We start from the raw sequence: 21,565 nt of genomic DNA on the forward strand, positions 1-21,565 counted from the left end.
TTTTTGCACGATGATCTGCAATATTCCCTATCCAACCGGCTTTTTCCAGTGTTTGAAAAAAGTATTGTAGTTGTGCCAATGTCTGCTCACTAGTAAGTTACAATAATGGGGCTTGTTTTGTATCAAATCTGATACAGAATATTTCCCACTAATTCCCAGTATGGGAAATAGATGCTTTGTATTAATGTGTTGAAAAGGACAAGAACTAAAAGGCACGCGACGTTTGCTTTGAATATGTATCAGCTGTCTGCTACCAGTAGAGGACTACAGTATTCGCCCTGCAAAAAGGGATAAAGTAAAACATTAAGCAAGATATGCATACAGAAATCGAGTCAAGGTTAAAAGATTTCATTTCAAAAACAATTATTTTAAAATATTACACAAATACTATAATGTTAGAAGAGCACAATTCAACAAAAATGGATTGCTTTCAAGATACATCTATATTTGTCGCCTTGCCTTGCCTTGAAAAGAAAACGTATCATCCTTGAGAAGAGTATCTCATGATGTCCCTGTCTTCGATTTGGTTTCCCACTGCGACTAAATTGTCTGCCATGTTTTATTCTGAATTTTGTTAAAATATGTTGTTCATGTCCAAAATGCAGTCCAGGTTTCACTACTGCATTAAAAGTAAGGTTGTACTATTTCTTTTAAAAGAGAGTCATCCTTTATACTATATATGGCCATTGAAAGCTATTGAAAAATGTTTAATACTGAAAAAAAAACATGCACATGCCTAAGTCTATGTTAGTACGTTGCTGATTTTTTTTTTAATTTTTAACACCAATGAATTATTCCGGCTCCCATTTGACCTATGTTGCACTAAGTCTAGTATCTTGGAAAAATGTCTCTGCTCATAAATTCATGTAGCTACACCATTTCTTATCCGTGCTGTATCTTCACATTACCTGTATACGCACTGTCTTTACAAAGTACAATTGCTATATTATTCCTCTTTAGAATATCTAGTCCAATATACATATACAAAGATTATATGGAAATAAACTGAGCTATGAAAATAAACTGAGCAACTTATATTGACTACGTACTGACGAAAGAAATTACTACTCTTTTCAGGTATGCATGCTTAAAGCACAGCAGGGCGGTTGCTTCTTAAGAACAATGCATGAGAAATACGTACACAAAGAGTACTTCAGTACACATATGAAGGTATTGATTCTCTGAATACTTTTACCTCAGGCTGTTTCCGAAGATCTCGAAGATCGGACTTTGTAGTATGCCCGATAAGGTCGTAGCGTCAGAGAAGTACCAAAAGTCACTTCGTCTGTGCGAAAAAAAACACGCCGGCATATATACGCCGCTCTGCAAAGCTGGGACACAAAAAATGCACAGATTTCGAAACAGGCAGACCTCTCTTTTCATCATTTATGAATTATGAATCCAGGACAACATATCACAGACATTTTATATACACCCACACAATGGGTCTTTATGATATTTCCAAATAAGAAATTTTTTTCAACCTTATACTTATACTTATACTAATCCATTCAGACAATCAATTACTTTAAAGAAGAAAAAAGGGACACAATCTGGATTGATTTTGTTTTTCATATCAAATAAAATCCACACAAATCCCAAAGCATATCCATCGGGTATTTCTTTTGCAATATTAGATTTATCTTCTTCTTAAATCTACACATATTAGAAGTTTTAAATTAACTTACAGGCAGTTGCCAATCTGGATATATATCTTAATAGTGCTACTGCTAATACAAACTATCCGTTCTAGACACATTTCGTTTCTAGGTCGTCAGGTTATGACTTTATTCATACTCGTGTCAAATCTATCTCTGTTCACATTTCTTCATTACCTTCGCCAAGAAGGTTATGTTTTCAGTAGCGTTTGTCTGTGTGTGGGTGTGTTTGTGTGTGTGTGTGTGGTTTAGCAAGATAACTCGAGAAGCAGTGGATGGATTGGAATGAAACTTGGTAGGTGGGTAGGTCTTCATGAAACCTAGAAATGATTAGATTTTGGGCCCCCTGGCGGCTTTCCTAGGTACTGCAGCAGAACTTCCGGTTTTGATATCTCGTGATCTGGACATGCTAGGGTCACGAATTTTGGATGACAGATAGCTCTTGGGATAGAGATGAAGTGACACGAGTTTGGGTCCCCTAGCGGCTTGTTCTGGAACTGCAGGAGCATTTGTTGAAAATTTTTCGAAGGAGGATAATTCAAGAACCAGTTGACGGATTGTCGTGATTTTTTGTATGTAGGTAGTTGAAGTGATGCTTGACATGATCAGGTGACAATTATGCAAATCAGGAGCTAATTTGCATAATTAATGAGGAAGTTCTATAAATCTGCTTTGTTCGATAATAAAACTATGAAACACTTGTGACATCACTTGTGAGAACGAGAAAAAACATCTGAGGACATAGATTATGTAAATGAGGACCTAATTTGCATAATAAATGGCAACTTTTTATAATTTCATAGTTGTAACTGCTGGGAATTTCATACTTGCCACATTTGGAAGTTAAGTGAAGGTGAACATCAACAAACATAATTTATTCAAATCATGGCCTCATTTGCATAATTTATGAGGAAGGGCTATAATAGCATTTTTGTTAAGATAAGGCTGTCATTGGGTGGAGAATATGATCAACTGATAATCCATGCAAATGGGGCTCTTATTTACAAAATCAATGATTAAAATTGTATAATTTGTCAACCACAAGGGTTAACATCATTTGGCGAAGGTATGAGATCGTGGAACTCTTGTTGCATTTAAAATCAAAGAACCCACATATAGCATAGAAGAATTCAAACCCAACAAAATTAGTATATTGTAGAATGTATGACGTTTGACGATGTCTCTTATATTATATTTTTCATACATGCTCTTTGCACTTGCAATTGGTCCTAAGGCATTTATTTTTTGCAATAAACTAATCTTTATGGATATCCGATTCACATATCTGATACTTTCACACATTTGTCTGGATCCTGTAGTCAATACTAAAAAAGACATGACATTGTCTAACCCTAGATCTCAGACCGGCTAGATTGCTCGCCCGAATGTCGCCTTTTTCATGATGTCCTTACCAATTTGCAAATACGTCCTATTTGGTAGTGACGCAGATATTGACTATGCATGTGACTAAAACCCACTGTTAGCGAGTTAACGTTACATGATTGTATGCATTATGGATCTGGGTCAACAAACATCATGAACCAAACAAACAAACGTGCATCCTTCATTTTTCTGCTGAGTTTTGTCATTTTTGTTCTCATTCTATTTATTTGTATCAATAAAAAGATCTGGACTTCCTGCTAAATAAACTATTTTGACACGCGAGACTGTTAAGAACGTTGACAACGAAAGCTGTCAACAGTAGTTCTGAGAATAGAACACGTAGACAGACAGAATTGTATAACCTCCTGGCCCAGACGGTTGCCATTTACCCCCGGCAGCGGGGGCTTATGTAAACACGGGCTAGGGAAACCATGATTACAAATTCCAGTCTCTAAAGCGCATGGATTTTGGACTACCACAACCGTTGTTAGAAGTAGGTCGGCGCAGGTGTTTGGTGAGGTTGCATCATTGGGCTACAATTCGTCTGCGCCAGTCGATTGGATGGCTAGTGTCAGCAGAACATCAGGCAACCATTCGGGAGTAAGTCAGCAGTTTTCGGGGGGTGTTCGGGGGGGGGGGTCAAATTTGACTCAAGTATAACTCAAATTCGTTTTGATTCGTATGTGAAGGTAGGTGGGGCCTGCATCCAACGAGACTGCTCCAGAACGCCATCCAAACGTGGTCGGCTGGTGTTCGGGGGAAGGTCTTGAATGTGTGTCAACCTATACATATCCCTCCCCCGCCGTTCCTGGACGCAATGCTCTGTCTGGCTCACGCCCCGGCCCTGGCACACAATCAGAACCTTCCCCCGACCATCAGCCAACCAAGGTTGGCGATAGATTGGGCGCAGTCTGAACATATTTAGGTCACGCCTACGAATCAAGTCAAACTTGAGTTAAATTTGAATCAACTTGTCAACCACGTTCCGACCACTGCTGACCTACTCCCAACCACCAGCCAACAAGTCTCCAACCATGGCCCAACCTCCCGCCCACTCCCAAATATTTGAACATTTTGAAATATTCGGATGACGCAGCAGTAGCCAACCTCGCAGAACACCAGCCAACCACTACCGACCTTGCTCCAGATCTAGATATATTCACAACCGTGGTTGGACAGTGTTCGGGGACCATATTCGACTATGTGTGACTATGTGTCCTTCTTTTGCAGAAAAACCTTGAAGAGTCCATAGATTTAACTATAGATATAACTGTAGATGTTCTCCCTTGTGTTTCTCCTTTCCCTGCCATGTCGTAAAATGTGGTGAGGCCTTTCTAGTATTGTAACTGTTTGCTTAGGCGTTGCACTTCTGACAGAACCCGCTAGCTGGTGTAATAGTCCACTGATTTGTTACTAAATGTGACAATGTGCGTCTGGCTACTCTCCAAGCAGAGGTTGTGGGGAATGATCGTTACCTTTTTATATATGGCCGTTTTTTTGTCCTGATCCCCACCGTCGGTGGCCGCGGAGCTTCTCTCGCTAATATGGATACAGCCTGGCCAATTTGATACTGTCTTTTTTGCCACCGATAGGGATCTGCTTGGAGATTACGTCTGGCGGCACCCTCGGAAGGGGCAGCACGTCCATATAATGTTTATTGATAGGGACGATTGTGTGCCTGGCAGTCAATTCACATACATTGTACTGAACGGATGTAATCAAAGTATTGTGATGGGTGTTTCTATGGCAATTTATTGTTTTGACTGCAACATAGGAAGTAAACGTAAACCGAAAATCAATAAACATATCCACTTCATTGACTCTCTTGATTCTATATACATCATTGATTTTAAATTGTAAACTGTTCTTAAATTATACGACGTTAAACAATATCTTAAACATTTATCGTTACAAGGTCGGGCACCTTTTCCTGTTTTTTACGATCCATGTATCTAAAACAAGCTTTCTGATGACCAAAATGTCACAGTTATTTATTTGTCAATAATAACCAAATAGAACCCCGGGCTGTACCGGCAGTTATCACACAGGCCGGAACACCAGAGGAAGGCAGAGGCGGGTCATAAACTGGGCCGCTGTAAACGTAAATGAAAGAGCCGTTTTGCACGCAAAATAATGATAACTTGCACGCCAGGCATCCTAGCGTATATAAGAACTATTGCACAGAAAACATGACTTGCAGGGCGAGATTATTTCGAACCCTGCATGTCGTCCTTCACATCCACAAACCACACTACATGTACATAGTTTTCACTGAATCCACTAGCTACTGATGTTACCTTCGCTTCAAAATTACCGGTCTTATATGGTGGTAGGGCAAATCCGAAACTCTATGTGGGAAAGGAAATTGGTCCGACCAAGACGTCACCAACAGATTGGACAGCTTTAGAGCTAAGAGTGTCCTAAATTCAGCATGTATCGCAAACTTTGATGTTCAATCGTTGGAATTGTGTATCAAATCTTCGCCAGATTGAACTTTTTGAAATTTAAATCCGTCTACAGCTGGCAAGATTACATCCTGCTGCCAAAATAAGTATTACAGTTGCTCAATTTCAGGGACAATATGAATAGTAATACGTTATTCGCAAGGCCACGTTAGCCTATTTACCAGACCTATTCTAGCTCCCGAGTTTATATGCTCTCCGTAAATTGCTATTTGAGGAGAGGATATATAGACTCGGGAGATAAGTCTGGTAACCAGGCTATTAAGGCCACGCCTCCAGAAACGCACGTTACACAAGCACTGATGACCACCTCATGGTCCCACTGCACGTCTCGAGCTCCAACATATAAACTTCTTGAGACGATCTTCGAGTAGATCTGCTAACAGTCGACTTCATTTATTCTTACATAGGAAGCATTTTGAGGGTTCAGGTAAGACTTGTCCATGATTTACTGTTTATCAGAGGATAACGTCACAAAGTTTGTGATTATCAATCAGAGTAGACGTTGTACACTGCAGCAGTCTTAAAGGTATCGAATGCAATTTTAGTGCGGCAAAACTGGATTTTTGAAAGTCAATGTTCTGGTCATTCTTGTGATGTAGTACGTTGAATCAATGAATCCTATCCCGTGGCATTCTGATATCTGTGAGGAAAACATGCGACGTGTGAAATATAATGTATTGCAAAAACAACAGAGGCTCCATTCTCCATGCTACATCCAAAAACGTATGGATGGGTGGTACAAAAAACATAAAGAGGTGCCTCAGGTAGCTTCTTTAGTGCTATTGCAAACGCTGCAAGTATGACATAATGATGCGTGTAGAAGAAAATAGTGCTAGTACTAGTACTACTCAGTAGAAAATGTACTAAGAAATGGCAGTAAATGTCAATATCAGACAGGTTTCCTCGTCCAGAATATTTTATCTTCGTTTTGCCGCCCTGACATAACTGAAGTACAGCTTGAAGCCAACTGCCGGTCTGGGAGAGAAAGCCGGATGGTTATCTAAAGGAGTCGCTTTAAATCTGTGTATTTCTTGTAGTGTTTATATGGTTTATGATTAATTGTGTAGACCCAACGCCCACCTCAGTGCTTTACATAATGCCAAACTAGGCTGCCAATATGAACTGAGTACTGCCGCTTTATCGCAAAGAATTCACCATTATACCAAACTGTGTGCTTAGTCATTTGTTCAACCTTCGAATTCATGAACACATAGATTTCATAATGAGGGCAGCTTTCTTTTGCCAATTTTTTTTTTCATTCGCACGCTCGCATCAGTTTTGGGGTTCCCAGCGGATGTCATCCATGTAATCAACATTATCAATAAGAATACAGTTCTGTGGTTATACCCCCGACCATTACTTATTATTCCATCATGTTATGGAGAAGCAGCAAATCTCGGGGTTATTTTGGCGTGGAGGAAAAAATTGACGCCTTGTACACATGCCCTACACTGCTCTTTCTCAGTCGGCCTACATGTTGCCTCAAGGTTATTAAACTTACCTACGAAGGGCCCATCCGGATCCGTACTTAGGAATGGAAATTGGTCTAGACGTCAGAAAGAAGGTGCCGTGGGCAGTAAAGCCCCTGTTACACATTGACGAATTTGGCCTCCAGAACACCATGGTTAGGAGTCGGTCGGCTGGTGTCCGGCGAATTCGGCTGGGCCAACCGAATATTTCAAAATATTTAAAACATTCCGGCGGGGGTTGGTCGAGAGGTTCGTGGTAAGTCAGTCAAACACTAGCCAACCATTCGGGAGGACGTCAGCAGTGTTCTTGGCGTGTTCGGGGGCCAAATTTGACTCAAATGTGCCCCCGATACCCAGGTGTCTCCAAGATGAGCTAAATAAATAAATAAATGAATTCGATGTCCATATTTAAACATGTGAGAGTGTTCGTGTAAGATGTGCAACACTTTAAACATGTCTTTCTTTCCTTCTATTTTCTACAGGACGAAACCGACACTCAACGTTGCCAAGCCTGCTGTTATTTGCTGAGGTTAGACCATCCCTGCATACCAGTTGGCCCATCACAACATAGCCATCAAGGGTTTGGTTTCGTGTTATTTGTTGATCTGGCTTTGAATAACATATACAGTCAGGTCTGCAAAACCAGTCGGCGGCCATTTCAACGGGTAGCCTTGGAAGAGGTAGTTATAGTAGTCTGTGTTGCCTGTTCACAAAGAGACCCTGAAACAAAATAAACACGGAGGGCACCTCTACACGTATTTCTAAGATAACATAGAAAAAATAACATCAGAGGCAACAAAGAAGGTATATTTAAAAATGACCCCCATTAAGAAGAGTATTAGACTATTCATGATACTTGTGTCAGTAGGTCTGACTCTTCCAAAAGGAAGTCTTGCACTTCGCAACTCCACTCTTTGTGAAGGGTATGAACCGGTAACATGCACCATCCACAAATACAACAGCTGCCCTAACAAGCTAGAAGGCCATAGGATGAGCAGTGAGAGACGGTCGTGTGCTGTTTGTACCACTCCCAATGCGGAAGATCTCCAGTCACTTTCGTGTGGTCTTCCATACGGTGTCACATCTCTCAAACTGACTGGAATAACATTTACTCACTTTTCAATGGCCTCCGTTGGTACACTACCTCGCCTTCGCTTTCTAGATTTAGAAGGAGAAACCTTGAATGGGCTTGCAGATGGGGGACTGTCAGCTTTTCCTTCTTTACAGGGGATACAAATAAGACAGACAGAGATTAGGGATATAAAACGTGGCTGGTTCAATGGCTTGGTCAACGTCAAGCATCTAAATTTGGCTTTGAACTTGATTTCATCAATTCATCCTGGAGCTTTTCAAGGCCTACAGAGTCTCTCCAACCTGAATCTTTCGTACAATCAGTTGACACACTTAGAGGAACACCATTTCTCAGGACTACAAGATTTGGTGTATCTGGACTTGTCTTTCAACAAAATACAGGTTATAGAGAAAGGTTCGTTCAAAAATATATACCTCACTCTTCTCGATCTCAAAGGTAACCAACTGAAGAGTATCAAAAGGCATTGGTTTTTCGGGATGATCGGTATAATTTGGCTTTCTCTAGAAGAGAACATGATCTCGACTATAGAACCAGGTACGTTTTCCAGTCTTGGTGGGATAAGTGCTTTGCATGTAAGAGGAAATAGTTTAGCAGTTCTGTGGGAGTCTTGGTTACGGGGGCTTGCAAGGCAGGATTCCAAATACAAAACCATGCTGTTCCTAGGAGTCAGTCCATTACGTTGCACCTGTGCCAACCGTTGGTTCGCTACGTCGAGCAAAAAGTATTTTGACATTGTCCCTACAAGCATACTCTGCAAGTACCCACTGGAGATGGAAGGAGGAGACATCTTTTCTATTCCCACAAATGTCTTGCCATGCCCCTCGCCTGTGGTGAAGATTACGCAGGACGTCATTGTTGATCACGATTTACAGTTTCGGTGCCAGGCGACATGGGAGGAAGAGAGCAGTATCTTCTGGGTCCTACCAGATAACACGACTATTGTATTGCCGGGTTTAGGTGAGGATGAAAGAAACGCCAACCTGACTTCTCAGCACTTCAACATTTCATTCCAACACGACATAGGTGCTTGTGGATGGACATGGGAGACACCGTCAAGTGTAACTACAAACTGCTCACACGGCCTGACCGCTCCAAACTATGCCGTCAGGACGGTGTCTGTGTTAGTTTTGCCTGAACGACTGGTTCATAAGTGGAACGGTTTGTCTATCCACTGCCGTGTTAAGTCCTTTTCAGGTGATGCGTTGGCTCAAGCACAAATTATGTCAAAGGTACCACGGAGCACCACAGAAGAGGAACATAGCATCACCGTTGCATCATCGCCAAGTCCAACTTTTGCCCCATACTCTTCTTCACTCTCTCGATCTTTCACCATCACAACGTCAACTTCATCTCAATGGAAACTGCAGAAACATCCAACAACAGATATGGCGCCTGACACCTCTGAAACGTTGCATCCATTGGCAACTACTGTTGACCACAACACTCTCATCTCATCAAAGATTGCCAGCATCAACACAAGTGCCTATACACAAGAACTCATTGTTCTACTGCCTGAACAGACTAAGACACATTCATATCTAAACTGGTACGTTATGGTGGCGCTATGTGCCCTGCCCGTGACAATAATCACCCTCACAGTCTCCATCTTAGTTATAAAGAACAGGCAAAACAACAGTAGGGACAAAGATACGACAGCCAGACAACAAAATCACGACGAACCAATTAATGGCACGGTTTCTGAGATCCAGAGTAACCAGCCTAACAACAACACGCCGAATGAACCGTATTACTGGACGATAGATGATAACGATGACGAAGCCGTTCGCCATTACGGAATTTCTAAGACTTGTGCTCGGTACGGGCAGGCCGGGGCAAGGTCCTGTGTCATAGGCGAACAGCGCAATAACAACGGCAATCAGGCAACTGCCGAAAGCACTGCAGTCCCTGGTGATGGGGAGGTGAGGGACAGGGGTGGGACCCACAGTGATATAGAAAATGCTGCAGGTTCTCTGTACGGATGTGGAGACGTACGGGCCTGTGATGAGGGACAGGACAGTGTCACGGGTGAACAACACACGGCAGAACCCATCATGTGTTACAACCTCTCACTTGGGAATGACACTAATGCCGTGGAGACTCAGGGCAGGGTCACGGGGGTCAATTCCTGAATTCGAATATCCTGATCAAAGCAGAACGGCAAGGTTAATATTTTTGCACTTTGATACTTACATACATAAATATTAAGTTTTGTTATATAGTATTTGAATTTCTGTTAGTATCGTTTTAATATTTGAAATTCCTAAATTTTTGCTGTTACATAGCACTTTGTTTTGCTTTTATGATGGTTAGACTCGAATGTTTTGTTATCATCATAAGTATAAGACTGCTACTTTCTGAATATTTATCATTGTCATTATTATCATATTTTAATTTCTATTACTATTATTGTTCTATTCGATGATCATTTCTTGTTGGATGGTTTGCTCTCTGTTATTTTTTCTTTAAAAAATCAATTTAAAAAAGATGCCTATTCAGTGACGTTTCCTGTATTATTAAAGCACACAACACATTGATTGTCTGCACACCTGTCACAACAATACTGTTGACAAGACAACAAGCATAATGATATTAAAAGACGTGCTTCAATGTAATGAATATGACGATGTAATCACGAAGCACATCCTGTCTTCTTTCTATTTAATAAATAAAAACAAGATTCTACATGTAGGAAATTGTTTTGGCCTCACAGGGTAACAACTAGAGTTCCACGATCTTATACCTTCGCCAAGTAATGTTGCCATCTTTGCCATCATTTATCATTGGGTGGGGAACCGGACTTGCGCTTTTGAATTTCCTGTATTTACTGTTTTACCTGTCTTAAAGTTGCGTTTGTTTTTTCTTTATTATATGTATTTATTTAGTGGTACCGTGAACATAAGTGCTTTCCACTTGAGTGCGGTACCACCATGCCTTGTACCTTTTTCTATGTGAATGAATAATTTAAAAAAAAGTAGTGTTAACCTTTACGAATGACGAATTACATTTTTTTCTCATTGATTTCAAATTAGTTATCACATTCTTCACCCAGTGATAGTCTTATATTAAAGAAGAAAGCCATTATACCATCTCATCATAATTTTTGTAAATGGAGTTGATTTGAATAAGTTATGCTAAATGAAAAGGTTAACCTTCAAATTGCTTCCGAATGCCACAAGTATGAAAGTCACCACTATGGAATTATAGCATTTCCTCATAAATGATGTAATATGCAACATAGACCTTTATTCACATAATTAATATCTGTCGAAGATCCTCTCATTCTTAATTGCACATGGCACAAGTTTAAAAAGTCCTATCATGGAAGGCAGCAGACTAGATTTTAATTTACAGAATTGTCATCTAATTATATCAAGCATTACTTAGGCTACTAGTACCTACAAACCAAAAATCACGACGATCCGCCAACCTGTTCTTGAGTTATCGTACTCCAAATATTTTCGTTTGTCGTACTCCAAATCAACAAACGCCCCTGTAATTCCAGAGCAAGTAGCTAGGGGGTCAAAAGTCACGTCAGTTCTTTTGGAGCACAAGAGGTAAATTTACCAATAGCATGCGAATGAAAAAAATGTTTGGCAAAAAAAGGTTGCCTTCATTATGAAATCTACGCAGTCGTGAAGATTGAACAAATGAGTAAACACACAGAGCAGGCGAATAATAGACTCTTCATTTTCATTTATTCTTTGCCTTTGGAATCGATGTTGGCATTTTACGGCGTATTAGTATCGTTTTAGTATATTTTTATTAGTATATTTTTCCGTTTACGGCATACATTTCCTCATTTTGCAGCCGCTTTGTACGATTTTCAGTAAGGTCAAAAACCTCTTTTTTTTGGAAACGGACGAAAATTCATGCACGCGCACATGTCATCCATATATTAATCAAATCACCATGTCTTATGTTAAAATTCATGAGCATCCAAGTCAATCTCGTTGGCACTGAACTTGTACATATTTAAGAACCCTGTGACGCACCAGCAAAATCATCCCTATATGTGCACAACTGTCGCACAGACCCTGAGGCAGTCAGATAACCCTGGGGCGAGCGAACCAGACGTACACGTACACCAAGGTCTACTGCAAGGTCCATGTGGCTACACTCTGAGGTACGACATATTTGCTAGCACGTCGGCAGAACGTACATGTACTCTACCTGCACGAACCCCGCAATGTATTATGCATAACAAGGTCATATTTGCCCATATAAGGTTAACACTCCGTCTGTAGTTTCCAAATGTTATGTCGGAAAAGATTTCGTCTGCAACAGGCAAAATTCTGATACAACGTTGACCAAACATCCAACGAAAACCGTGAAAAATCAGTGCTGCCGACGTGCTATATTTGCTATATCTGCTATCAAAATGCATGGTTATCCATCCCACAGCCTATAGCCTGTTGTCCAGTCTAACGCCGTTAGGGCGGGTTCTCTTCGGGACCGCAGGAGATTTTCACCGCCCGACTCAGCTAGGTTCCTCGGTAGTTTTTTTTTTTTAACGGTATCACTCAATGCAAGGCCAATTATATTTGGCCACTTCTAGGCATAGAGCTAGAGGTACTTAAGGGAGTATATTGTAGCTATGTCAGGAGATGGCGATGGACCTTTGTTTTGAAGCTTTGTGGATTGTAATCGGACGGAAAGCAGCTGTTTGGAAGAGAGTTCCATAATTTTGCAGTCCGGGGAAAGAAGCTGTTGTTGTAATATGACTTGGAGACAGGTATGTTAACGGTGTATTGATGAGAACTGGAAGAGAACCTAGTGGCACGCTGAAAGGTTCTGAGTGGCGGAACAAGAAGTGCAAGTTCTTCTGAACATCGACCGTGAAAGTATCTGTAGAAGAGGGATAGAGATGCGACATTTTTACACGACTTGAGTTCAATTAGCCCCACCACGATCGTGGCGTACATCGATTGCAGAAGCCTTTGCAGGAAATCTTGACTGGGGGGCGAGATTTGTATGGAACAATTTTCCCATCTAGCGCCGTAGGGGGGTCCGGGGGCTAGCCTTGGTGCCATCCCCAGTAGTATATTCGCCAGCTCTATAACCAGTTATAGAGCTGGCGAATATACTACTGGGGATGGCACCCAGGCTATCCGGGGGCATGCTCTCCCGGGAAAATTTGAAATTTTAACCCTCTGAATTCGAAACACGCTTTCCTGCATTTTCGGGGGGAAATTTTGCTGGCACACGACGCTAAGTTTTGAGTACTTTGTACTATTGTAGCTAAGTTTCTTACTCGCTATTCGGGGACCAGCGGATCCTGCACCGATTCATGATTGCGTACTAAACTCTACTTCTAGTACTAGCACAGCTGCTACAGGCTTTACACTCCCACCGGGTGGCCTGTTGAGCTGGACGGGGGGAAACTATTAGAGCCCCGAAGACAGCCTGGCACAACCACGATAGACCGGATACCAGGCTTTCCCACACCCACGCTATCGCCATTGTTATGTAGTGATACGAGATGTTGAACGTCCGATGTGCAACATATCAAACTCAAACTTTAAAGAAGATACAGTAACAACATGTGGCATGTAACATATGGCTCTTGCTACATGTAGCAAGAGCCAGAGAAGTTTATGCCAGAATGATTTGTTTACAGTATGCATGAAACATTGAATAATTATTGTAACTTATGACTTTTCCACCCCGGCACAAATTTCTCTGTTTATGATATTTATTTCGTGGATTATGTTATTTAGCTTGATGTGCAAACAAACAGACAATTTTTATTCCTTTTTCAGGACAAACATTGCGGCAGCACCACTCAACTCAAATCATATATCATATCATATCATATTATATCATAGCATATCATATACAGCACATAGGATTTATCATAATATCTAAATCAATAGGAAGAACAGTTGTGACAAGCAATCCCATATTTGAACACACGTATTTTCGACGAAGGTGACAAAAACAAATTTCAAAACAGTTATAAGTGACAGCATCATTCAGATTGTCTTTTGAACAATGGCTTCATTTTCACAAACCACCAAATTTGTGCTGTTTGTTTCAATATGTATGACATTTCCCAAAGAACTCCTCTCTCTTCCCTTCCATAATTCAACCCTCTGTGAAGCAGTAGAACCAATCAAATGTAAAGCTGTAAAGTGTCCAAATGACCTTGAGGAACAAAACAAAGATGGCGGCGTGTGCCTGGTCTGCCACGCGCCCCATCTTCGGGATCTACGCGCCCTTTGTTGTCTCCTTCCGTCCAATCTAGTGTCGCTCAAACTGACTGGAATAACATTTACTCAGTTTCCAAGTTGGTCCATTGTAAAATACCCCCAAATTCGCTCTCTGGGTATAGAAGGAGCAGGCTTAAACGGACTGTTAGTCGGAGGCTTGTCAGGGTTGCCAAGCTTAGAGAAGCTTACAGTCACCCAGACAGCGATAGTGGCTTTAGGGCGTGGCTGGTTCGATGGACCTATCCATATCAAGCATCTAAATCTTGCTAAGAACATGATTTCATCAATTTATTCTGGAGCTTTTCGCAACATGGGGAATATGTCTCAAGTCAACCTCTCCCACAATAGGTTATCACACTTGGGGAAACATTATTTTACAGGGTTGCGAAAAATAACAACTCTGGACCTGAGTTTCAACAAAATCCAAGATATCGAGAAAGGTGCGTTCGAAAATATGGGCTTCGCCGTTCTTGATCTCAAAGGTAACAAACTGAAGAGTATCAAAAGTTGTTTCTTCTTTGGGATAACTATGGAGGTTTCCCAAAACATGTGGTTTTCTGTCGAAGAGAACCTGATCTCGACAATTGAAGCTGGTGCGTTTTCGAGTATTAAAGGGCTGAACACTTTGCAAATAAGGGATAACGAGTTGGTTTTTCTGTGGGAATCTTGGCTACGCGGGCTAAGCCCGGGTTTTGGATACAAAGGTGTGCTGTTGTACAGTCAAAATGCCTTACGGTGTACCTGCGCCAATCGTTGGTTCGTTAGGAGGGGTAAGATGAAGTTTGAGATAGTCCCTACGGCTTTCTTCTGCAAGTACCCACTGAGCATGGAAGGCGAAGACATATTTTCCATTGCCCACTTGCCATGCCCCTCGCCAGTGGTGAAGATTACGCAGGACATTGATGATCATGATTTACAGTTTCGGTGCCAGGCGACTTGGGAGGAAGAAGAGAGCAGTGTCTTTTGGGTCCTACCAGATAACACTACTATTGTATTGCCGGGTTTAAGTGAGGACGAAAGAAACGCCAACCTGACATCTCAGCACTTCAACATTTCATTCCAACACGGCATAAGTGCTTGTGGATGGACATGGGAGACTACGTCAATTGTGACTACACATTGCTCACACGGTCTGACCGCTACGAACTATGCCGTCAGGACGGTGTCTGTGTTAGTTTTGCCAGAACGCCTGGTTCATAAGTGGAACGGTTTGTCTATCCGTTGTGGTGTGAAGTCGTTCTCTAGTGACATGGTAGCTCGCAGGGAACTCTCCGTGACTCTCCTTTCCAACAAATCAAAGAGTCAAGCTAAAACTGCATCACCTGGCCTTATGTCTCTGTCCTACCCTCCCACACCCCCAGATGATGATGTCGCAACATTGACATATTATTTAAGTGTTGTACAATCAGACAATACCTCTCAAGCAAAAGTTGACAACACCCAGACAAGTAAAGAAATCGCGACTAGCCTATATGAGGTCTATACCCGCGTACCGACATCAATACGGACCAATAGTAACAGTGTGGATGAAGATGACTATGTCATCTTGCTCCCATCGGAAACCCACAAACGTTTACATCCTAACTATTTCATCGCGAGTGGCATGTGTACTGTTCCCTTTGCACTCATTTTTGCAGCCTGTATTTATCTACAGAACAGACGATACAGCATTACTGAGGACGAAACGGTGAGTGAACAAGAGGGTGGGCAGCAGCAGCGAAATAATGACGCCAGTGTCCCTGAAAATCAGAGAGAAAACTCCGTGAGTGACACAATAGCCGATCCGTATTACTCGACGATAAATGATTCCCATCAAAACGATGAGACGGTTGAACCATACGGGGTGGCCAAGGTGTGTCCTCAGTACGGCCGGGCAGAGACAAGGTCCTCCGATGTGAGAGAACACGTGGACGCGGACTGAGATCGCTGCAGTGTAACTGTTACAGCCGCGTGTCTGGCGAGTGCACGGCTCACAGAATGGTGGCGGGTCAGATCAGGGACTGTTCCTCAAGGCCTTGAAAATATCAGTCATTAAATAAATTAAAAACTATTCCAACGCGTTATAATGTATCCACATATTGTTGTTATGTGTATGAAATATACCTTTTTTTCTTACACTTTGAGATGTATCGTATTGCTTGTAAGTGTATATTTAAGCAACATTGTACAACGTATATAATCATATATCATTATATTGTATACTTTCGTTTCCTGTTGGTAATGCATATTGTCTACAGTGCATATTTGTATCTGATGTAAAGCTAATATTCTAATTGAGAGGAGGGAAATGAATTCGTTCTTTCTAAAATTAAATGTGTTATTCAGCTACACACTTCAGACAACATTGGCATTCTCCCAATAACTTTAACTACGTGGTGTGAATTCAATTTGTCATAGCATCGGAAATAAATTAATTTTGCTGATGGTTAACTTTCTTGTCATCTCGTTTTATGTGTGTCGTTTATCTGTGTTGTTCCGCATCGCGGCCAACCCCCTCCTAACCCTTATCTCAGGTATATAATAGAGAGTATAGCATTGGGTCCATCAAATAAAAACCGCGCGGTCACTTGAGCAGGGCGGCGGGTAAAATTATTAGAACCCCGCCAAAGAGCCTGTCCCAACCAAGATAGACTGGACACCGGTGTTGAGTTAAATACTTGAGCTTCTACATACGTGAGAAATCAGGTGTTTAGGGTCAGGGTTGGGGTTAGGTTTGGTATTAGAGTAATAAAATAATATAGTTAGGGCTGGGATCATTGTTCACGCGTACGAATAGGTTAGGTTAGGTTAGGTTAGGTTTAGTCTCCCACATCACGACTAAACCCCTCCCACCCCTAGACTCATGCATATTGGCAGCCCCCAAGTAGTTCCGGAGTCAATCAGTATTTGGCAGGACCATGGTAGATGGCTTGAAACCGGGCTGTCGGGGGCATTTATTTGTCACTTGACACCGGACTGTAGTACCACCCTGCAAGTGTGTCTGGATGCACCCCGAGTCTGTAGGCCAGCATCACCAAAATGTTCCGCGCCGTCACCTGTAGATGTGGAAAACATTGAATCGTTGAGTGCCCTGTTACTGTAAGAAGTGAGTATTGTGAGAAAAGTCATGAAATCTAGCTCCGCGTAGGTATGCCGCCCTATAAACTTCGCACGGAATTTTTACTGATCCCATTACGTACGCCGTTTTGTTGCCACTGACTTCTTGTAAGTTCTGTCCCCCGGGACGGGGGGCGATATCGACTTCAGACAACCTTTGACCCTTTGCTGACGTCACACGTGGGAAAAATCACGTGTCCACAGCATTTGGGTCAGATAGCTGAGGAAGACTGAGTGATTCAGTCGAAAATTTCTGGTGAGTCAAATTTTGAGTTGGAGAACAGTTTAGGTTTTTCATAATGTAATTTACCAACTCAGATGAACTTTCATGCTGTTCTTGTAAGTTCATTAGGAACGCGGTCATGTAAGACACGCATTCATACATTAGCCGAAGTAACGAAAAACTCATCAACGAGACCTTAAGTTCTAGTAGATCCTTTACCTTAAAATAACCGTGCTGCCTCCATTTCCGGTCAGATGTCAGCGCAGGCTCGCCTTCTGCTATGGCCACGTGACCATGGCGTTTCATCATCGCCACCATCTTGACATCCTCCAGAAGACGAAATTCTGGGAAGCCTCCAACTTCCAGAAATTGTCTCCTCGTCATGAAGAAGGCCTGGTCACCGTACGGAAGCTCTGAAAAACAAGACATCGGAAATTTCCAACTTCCGGGAAGTATGCAATCTCCTACCTCGGCCTCCTGAATTTCCCCATGTCGACCACTAAAGGCGCGGTCACATTTCCCAACCCGGGGCCCGGCCGGGCAGTCGTTTGGAACGAAAATTATGATATGAGACAGCAAAACAAAAAATGTTTTAGAAAATTAACCTTGAGTACTATTTGTGTATACTCTTTGTACAAATTGTTTCTTTTTCGTTCACGCAAACAACCCGGCCGGGCCCCGGCTTGGAAATGTGACCGTGGCCTAAATGCCTGCTGGCTGCTTTACATTCAAACCAGACATTCTGCCTGTCAATCCACCCACGTGCTATCAACCTACTCTGCCCGGGCACACAGATACACAAACCCCTGACTCAGCCACCCAAAACATTCACGTTTTTCCATTCCCAGGATACATAGAGACAAAAATGCTCCAACACCACAAAATACACACAGAAAACCATCTGTAAACTTTAACAACATATCGTATATCTACCCACTGGTACTATGCATCATGGGAATGGGAAAAGGGCGAGTAAGGATAACGGAATTATGGGTAACGCAGGGTACAAGCGACACAATCCAGTCGGAACCATGGAGAAAGCGTTAAGTGTCTGGACGTTTTTAAATTGTAATATATAATAAATATAAGATCCAGGAAAATGCTGAACTGATATTTTCTTACCAAAGCGCGTTGATTTGAAGTTGGCATTCCACACCAAAAATCTCATCTGCAGTCGGAACCACCAGCTATCACTGCAGGAGCAAACAGAAACTATAAAGTTAAGCAAATTTATACAAAATGTTTTATAATACCTTCACATGGTCTGGCCTAACGTTCAGGTACAGTCAAATTTGTCTAAGACTATCACACAGGGGGGCTGAGGGGACCGAGGAAAAGTGGTGTTCTAATACAAGTGGTCGTCTTAAACAAAAAGCATGTCGACGTACAGGACAACACAGGGAACAAGAAAACCGCGGTAAAATTTCCTCCAATTCTACAACAGACTGTCCCACTGAGCCAGAGTAACCCAGCGGTTAAATGGCCCAAAAATTGCCATGCTGTCAAAGTCAATGGTGAACTGATTCCACCAAGATTTCTCGCTAGTTATCGCCTAAAAAATGTTTTCCGACACACGCTTGAAAATGAGGCGGTCGTCATATGCAGAGTATGGAGGACGACAACGGTACCTGTCGTTCCTTGATCCTTCGGTTGATGGATCCTTCAGGCCGAAACGGAAGGCTCCCATCGACACCCCGGGTCTGGACAGAGTCCTGTGAGCACCGCGTTGCCATGACGACGGCAGACAGGTGTCGGCGTGCAGGAACAGGAAGTAGTCACCCGATGCATGCTGGGTACCGGTGTTCATCTGGACACCTCTTCCTGACGTTGATTGATTAGTACATCAGACATGACGAAATTGTAATGACTGTATTTTCAATGGAGTAAGAAAGTAGGTCTTCAACAACAAGTCATTAAGCTTAGCCTAACAAACTACTGCTCTGATTATTCTTTCTTCAACATATATGCATGTACTGGTCTGTGGTGACCAGCCCTCCTCGCTCTGTCCTGCTACATAATGTAATCCAACACCACAGGGTGTCTGCTACAACATGTTGCCATGGTGACAGACGTCTGGTCCAGGTCATTGACCTTGTGTGTTTGGAGAAGCAAAATAAGTAGAGACAGAGCATTGTGTTTACCTTCTTCGAAGCAAATACAATCACGTAATCATGACTTTATATATATGCACATGCAAACTTATAATATGTTATATAGGAATGACTCTCCCAGGTCTCACTAAGCTATGGCGTTCACGCGTATGCACCCTATTGATAAGAAAGCTTGCTTCTTTGCTTCAGTCGTATAGCTAAATAGTCGGAGGTAAATCGTCCCTCGCGGCGGCATATTACTCGCGTCGCTCAGAGAAAAAATTACGCCCACGCCCAACAAGACTGCGAAGGAGGCTAGTTTGTTGTCGTTATATAGTCAGGTACTGTTATAAGATTAACATAATTTGGAAAAGGTGTGAAGAAAATGTCAATTGGTATATATTTTTTTTAACTTTTAGACAACTCACCACATCTTGTAGCATGAGGGGCAACAGGCTGCAGCTCATTCCCAGTCGTTCTGCCGCCCGTACCTGTTGCTGAAGCACACTGTCTGTTCCCCATGCGATCTCCTGAAATAGCTCACCTGGGGAGCAAAAGAAATGTGCTTGTCTAAAAGTCACCAGTCAGGGTGTTCGTAGCCAGGCTCCAAGACCAACATGCAATGAAGGAAATTATACTAACCCTGGGCCTAGCGTGTTATTGGTCTAACATCTAGACTATCGCCACTTTAGATGTTTCGTTCTTTTCAGTGAAATTTTTTAGTAATACTTTAGAGTAATACATTATGGGTTTCGCCCAGGTGCATTGCGTTTTGCCCCTGCGTGAAACCCATATTGTATTGGGCACAGCCGTCAAATGTGGTCATTGTTGGCAAACGTCAGGACAAGGCACTAACCTATGACATGTACGGATGTGCTTCGATTCAGGCCGATGAGATAGTAGCCGCCATCTTTAGCAGGCCCAAGGACACATGTGTCCTCTTCACGTGTGACCTCCAATGTACAAAATGCCTCTTCGAGGACATCCCTGGTAAGGGCGGGTATGTCTGTGCCCACCTAGAAGAGACGAACAATAGCAAGGTTTTTTTTTCACAACCACTTGTGTAACAAGAGACGACGTTTCAATGACCATCTGTCATCTTCATCATCGTCTTATATTCATATTTCAGGCGAGTACGTAGAATTCAGAATAAGGGTATCATCCTTGTCGGCAGCTGGTTCCTGAAAATTCTACGACACAAGAAATCGCACATGACGGCCGCCTACAACAAATGTGAGCGCACGATGATCATGCGACAGTCTACGTACCAATATGACACTTTCAGTCCCGTCTAAGAATGCATCCTTGAAAGCATTTGCCATCTTGTGGCCGAGATCCTTTCCCTCCTGAACGCTCCACCAGAAGTCCAGGTCTCTCCTATACCCCAACCAGAACCTCACATCGTGCTCGGTGCCTCCAGAGTAGCGTATCTCAATAGAAACATCATCTGGGCGCCCCTTTTGGAGTTGTCCAGCCTCCTGCATTGCCTTGTTTGTCTAAAGGTAAAACGAATGAACATTTATTTTCTTGAAGAAGGGTTACAGGTGTCTCTAATTAATAATATGATAATTACCTACCAAGTGTATTTTCCGTTATAGTGAAATATGCGTTATTTGTTGGTAAACAAGAACGGTAATTTCTCGATGAATAGGATGGAACTACATCTGCATAATACATGCCTTATACATATTTCATTTACTTTACCAATTAAACAAATATCAAGAGAACTGATTTGTAATTTCTCCAGCTGTTGCCACTTTTGGACCGATGTACCTTCCTACTCATTTCTTTAGTATTCCTGAGATCAAGATACATTCACGCTACAACCACCTCTGTCAGCTATATTGGTGGGTTTCCAACTCCCACCAATATAGCTGTG

General features: G+C 42.2%; 2 protein-coding genes and 1 pseudogene across 2 annotated transcripts; 2 read left to right on the top strand and 1 right to left on the bottom strand.

Moving 5' to 3' along the window:
* The first annotated feature begins 7,791 nt into the window (after nucleotides 1–7,791).
* On the top strand, nucleotides 7,792–10,197 carry LOC109481977 (leucine-rich repeat-containing protein 4-like). Its single transcript, XM_019784589.1, has one exon. The coding sequence runs from the start codon at nucleotides 7,792–7,794 to the stop codon at nucleotides 10,195–10,197; it is 2,406 nt and encodes an 801-aa protein (XP_019640148.1).
* A 4,638-nt stretch (nucleotides 10,198–14,835) lies between these two features.
* On the top strand, nucleotides 14,836–17,025 carry LOC109482080. The gene has a single exon (XM_019784740.1). It carries the CDS (start codon nucleotides 15,053–15,055, stop codon nucleotides 16,196–16,198), a length of 1,146 nt encoding a protein of 381 aa, XP_019640299.1. The 5' UTR covers nucleotides 14,836–15,052; the 3' UTR covers nucleotides 16,199–17,025.
* A 185-nt stretch (nucleotides 17,026–17,210) lies between these two features.
* On the bottom strand, nucleotides 17,211–21,170 carry LOC109481978 (annotated as a pseudogene).
* Between the last annotated feature and the right edge of the window lie 395 nt (nucleotides 21,171–21,565).

The sequence above is a fragment of the Branchiostoma belcheri genome, unplaced genomic scaffold, assembly GCF_001625305.1.
Source record: "Branchiostoma belcheri isolate BF01 breed outbred unplaced genomic scaffold, Haploidv18h27 scaffold59, whole genome shotgun sequence".
Classification (NCBI taxonomy): domain Eukaryota; kingdom Metazoa; phylum Chordata; class Leptocardii; order Amphioxiformes; family Branchiostomatidae; genus Branchiostoma; species Branchiostoma belcheri.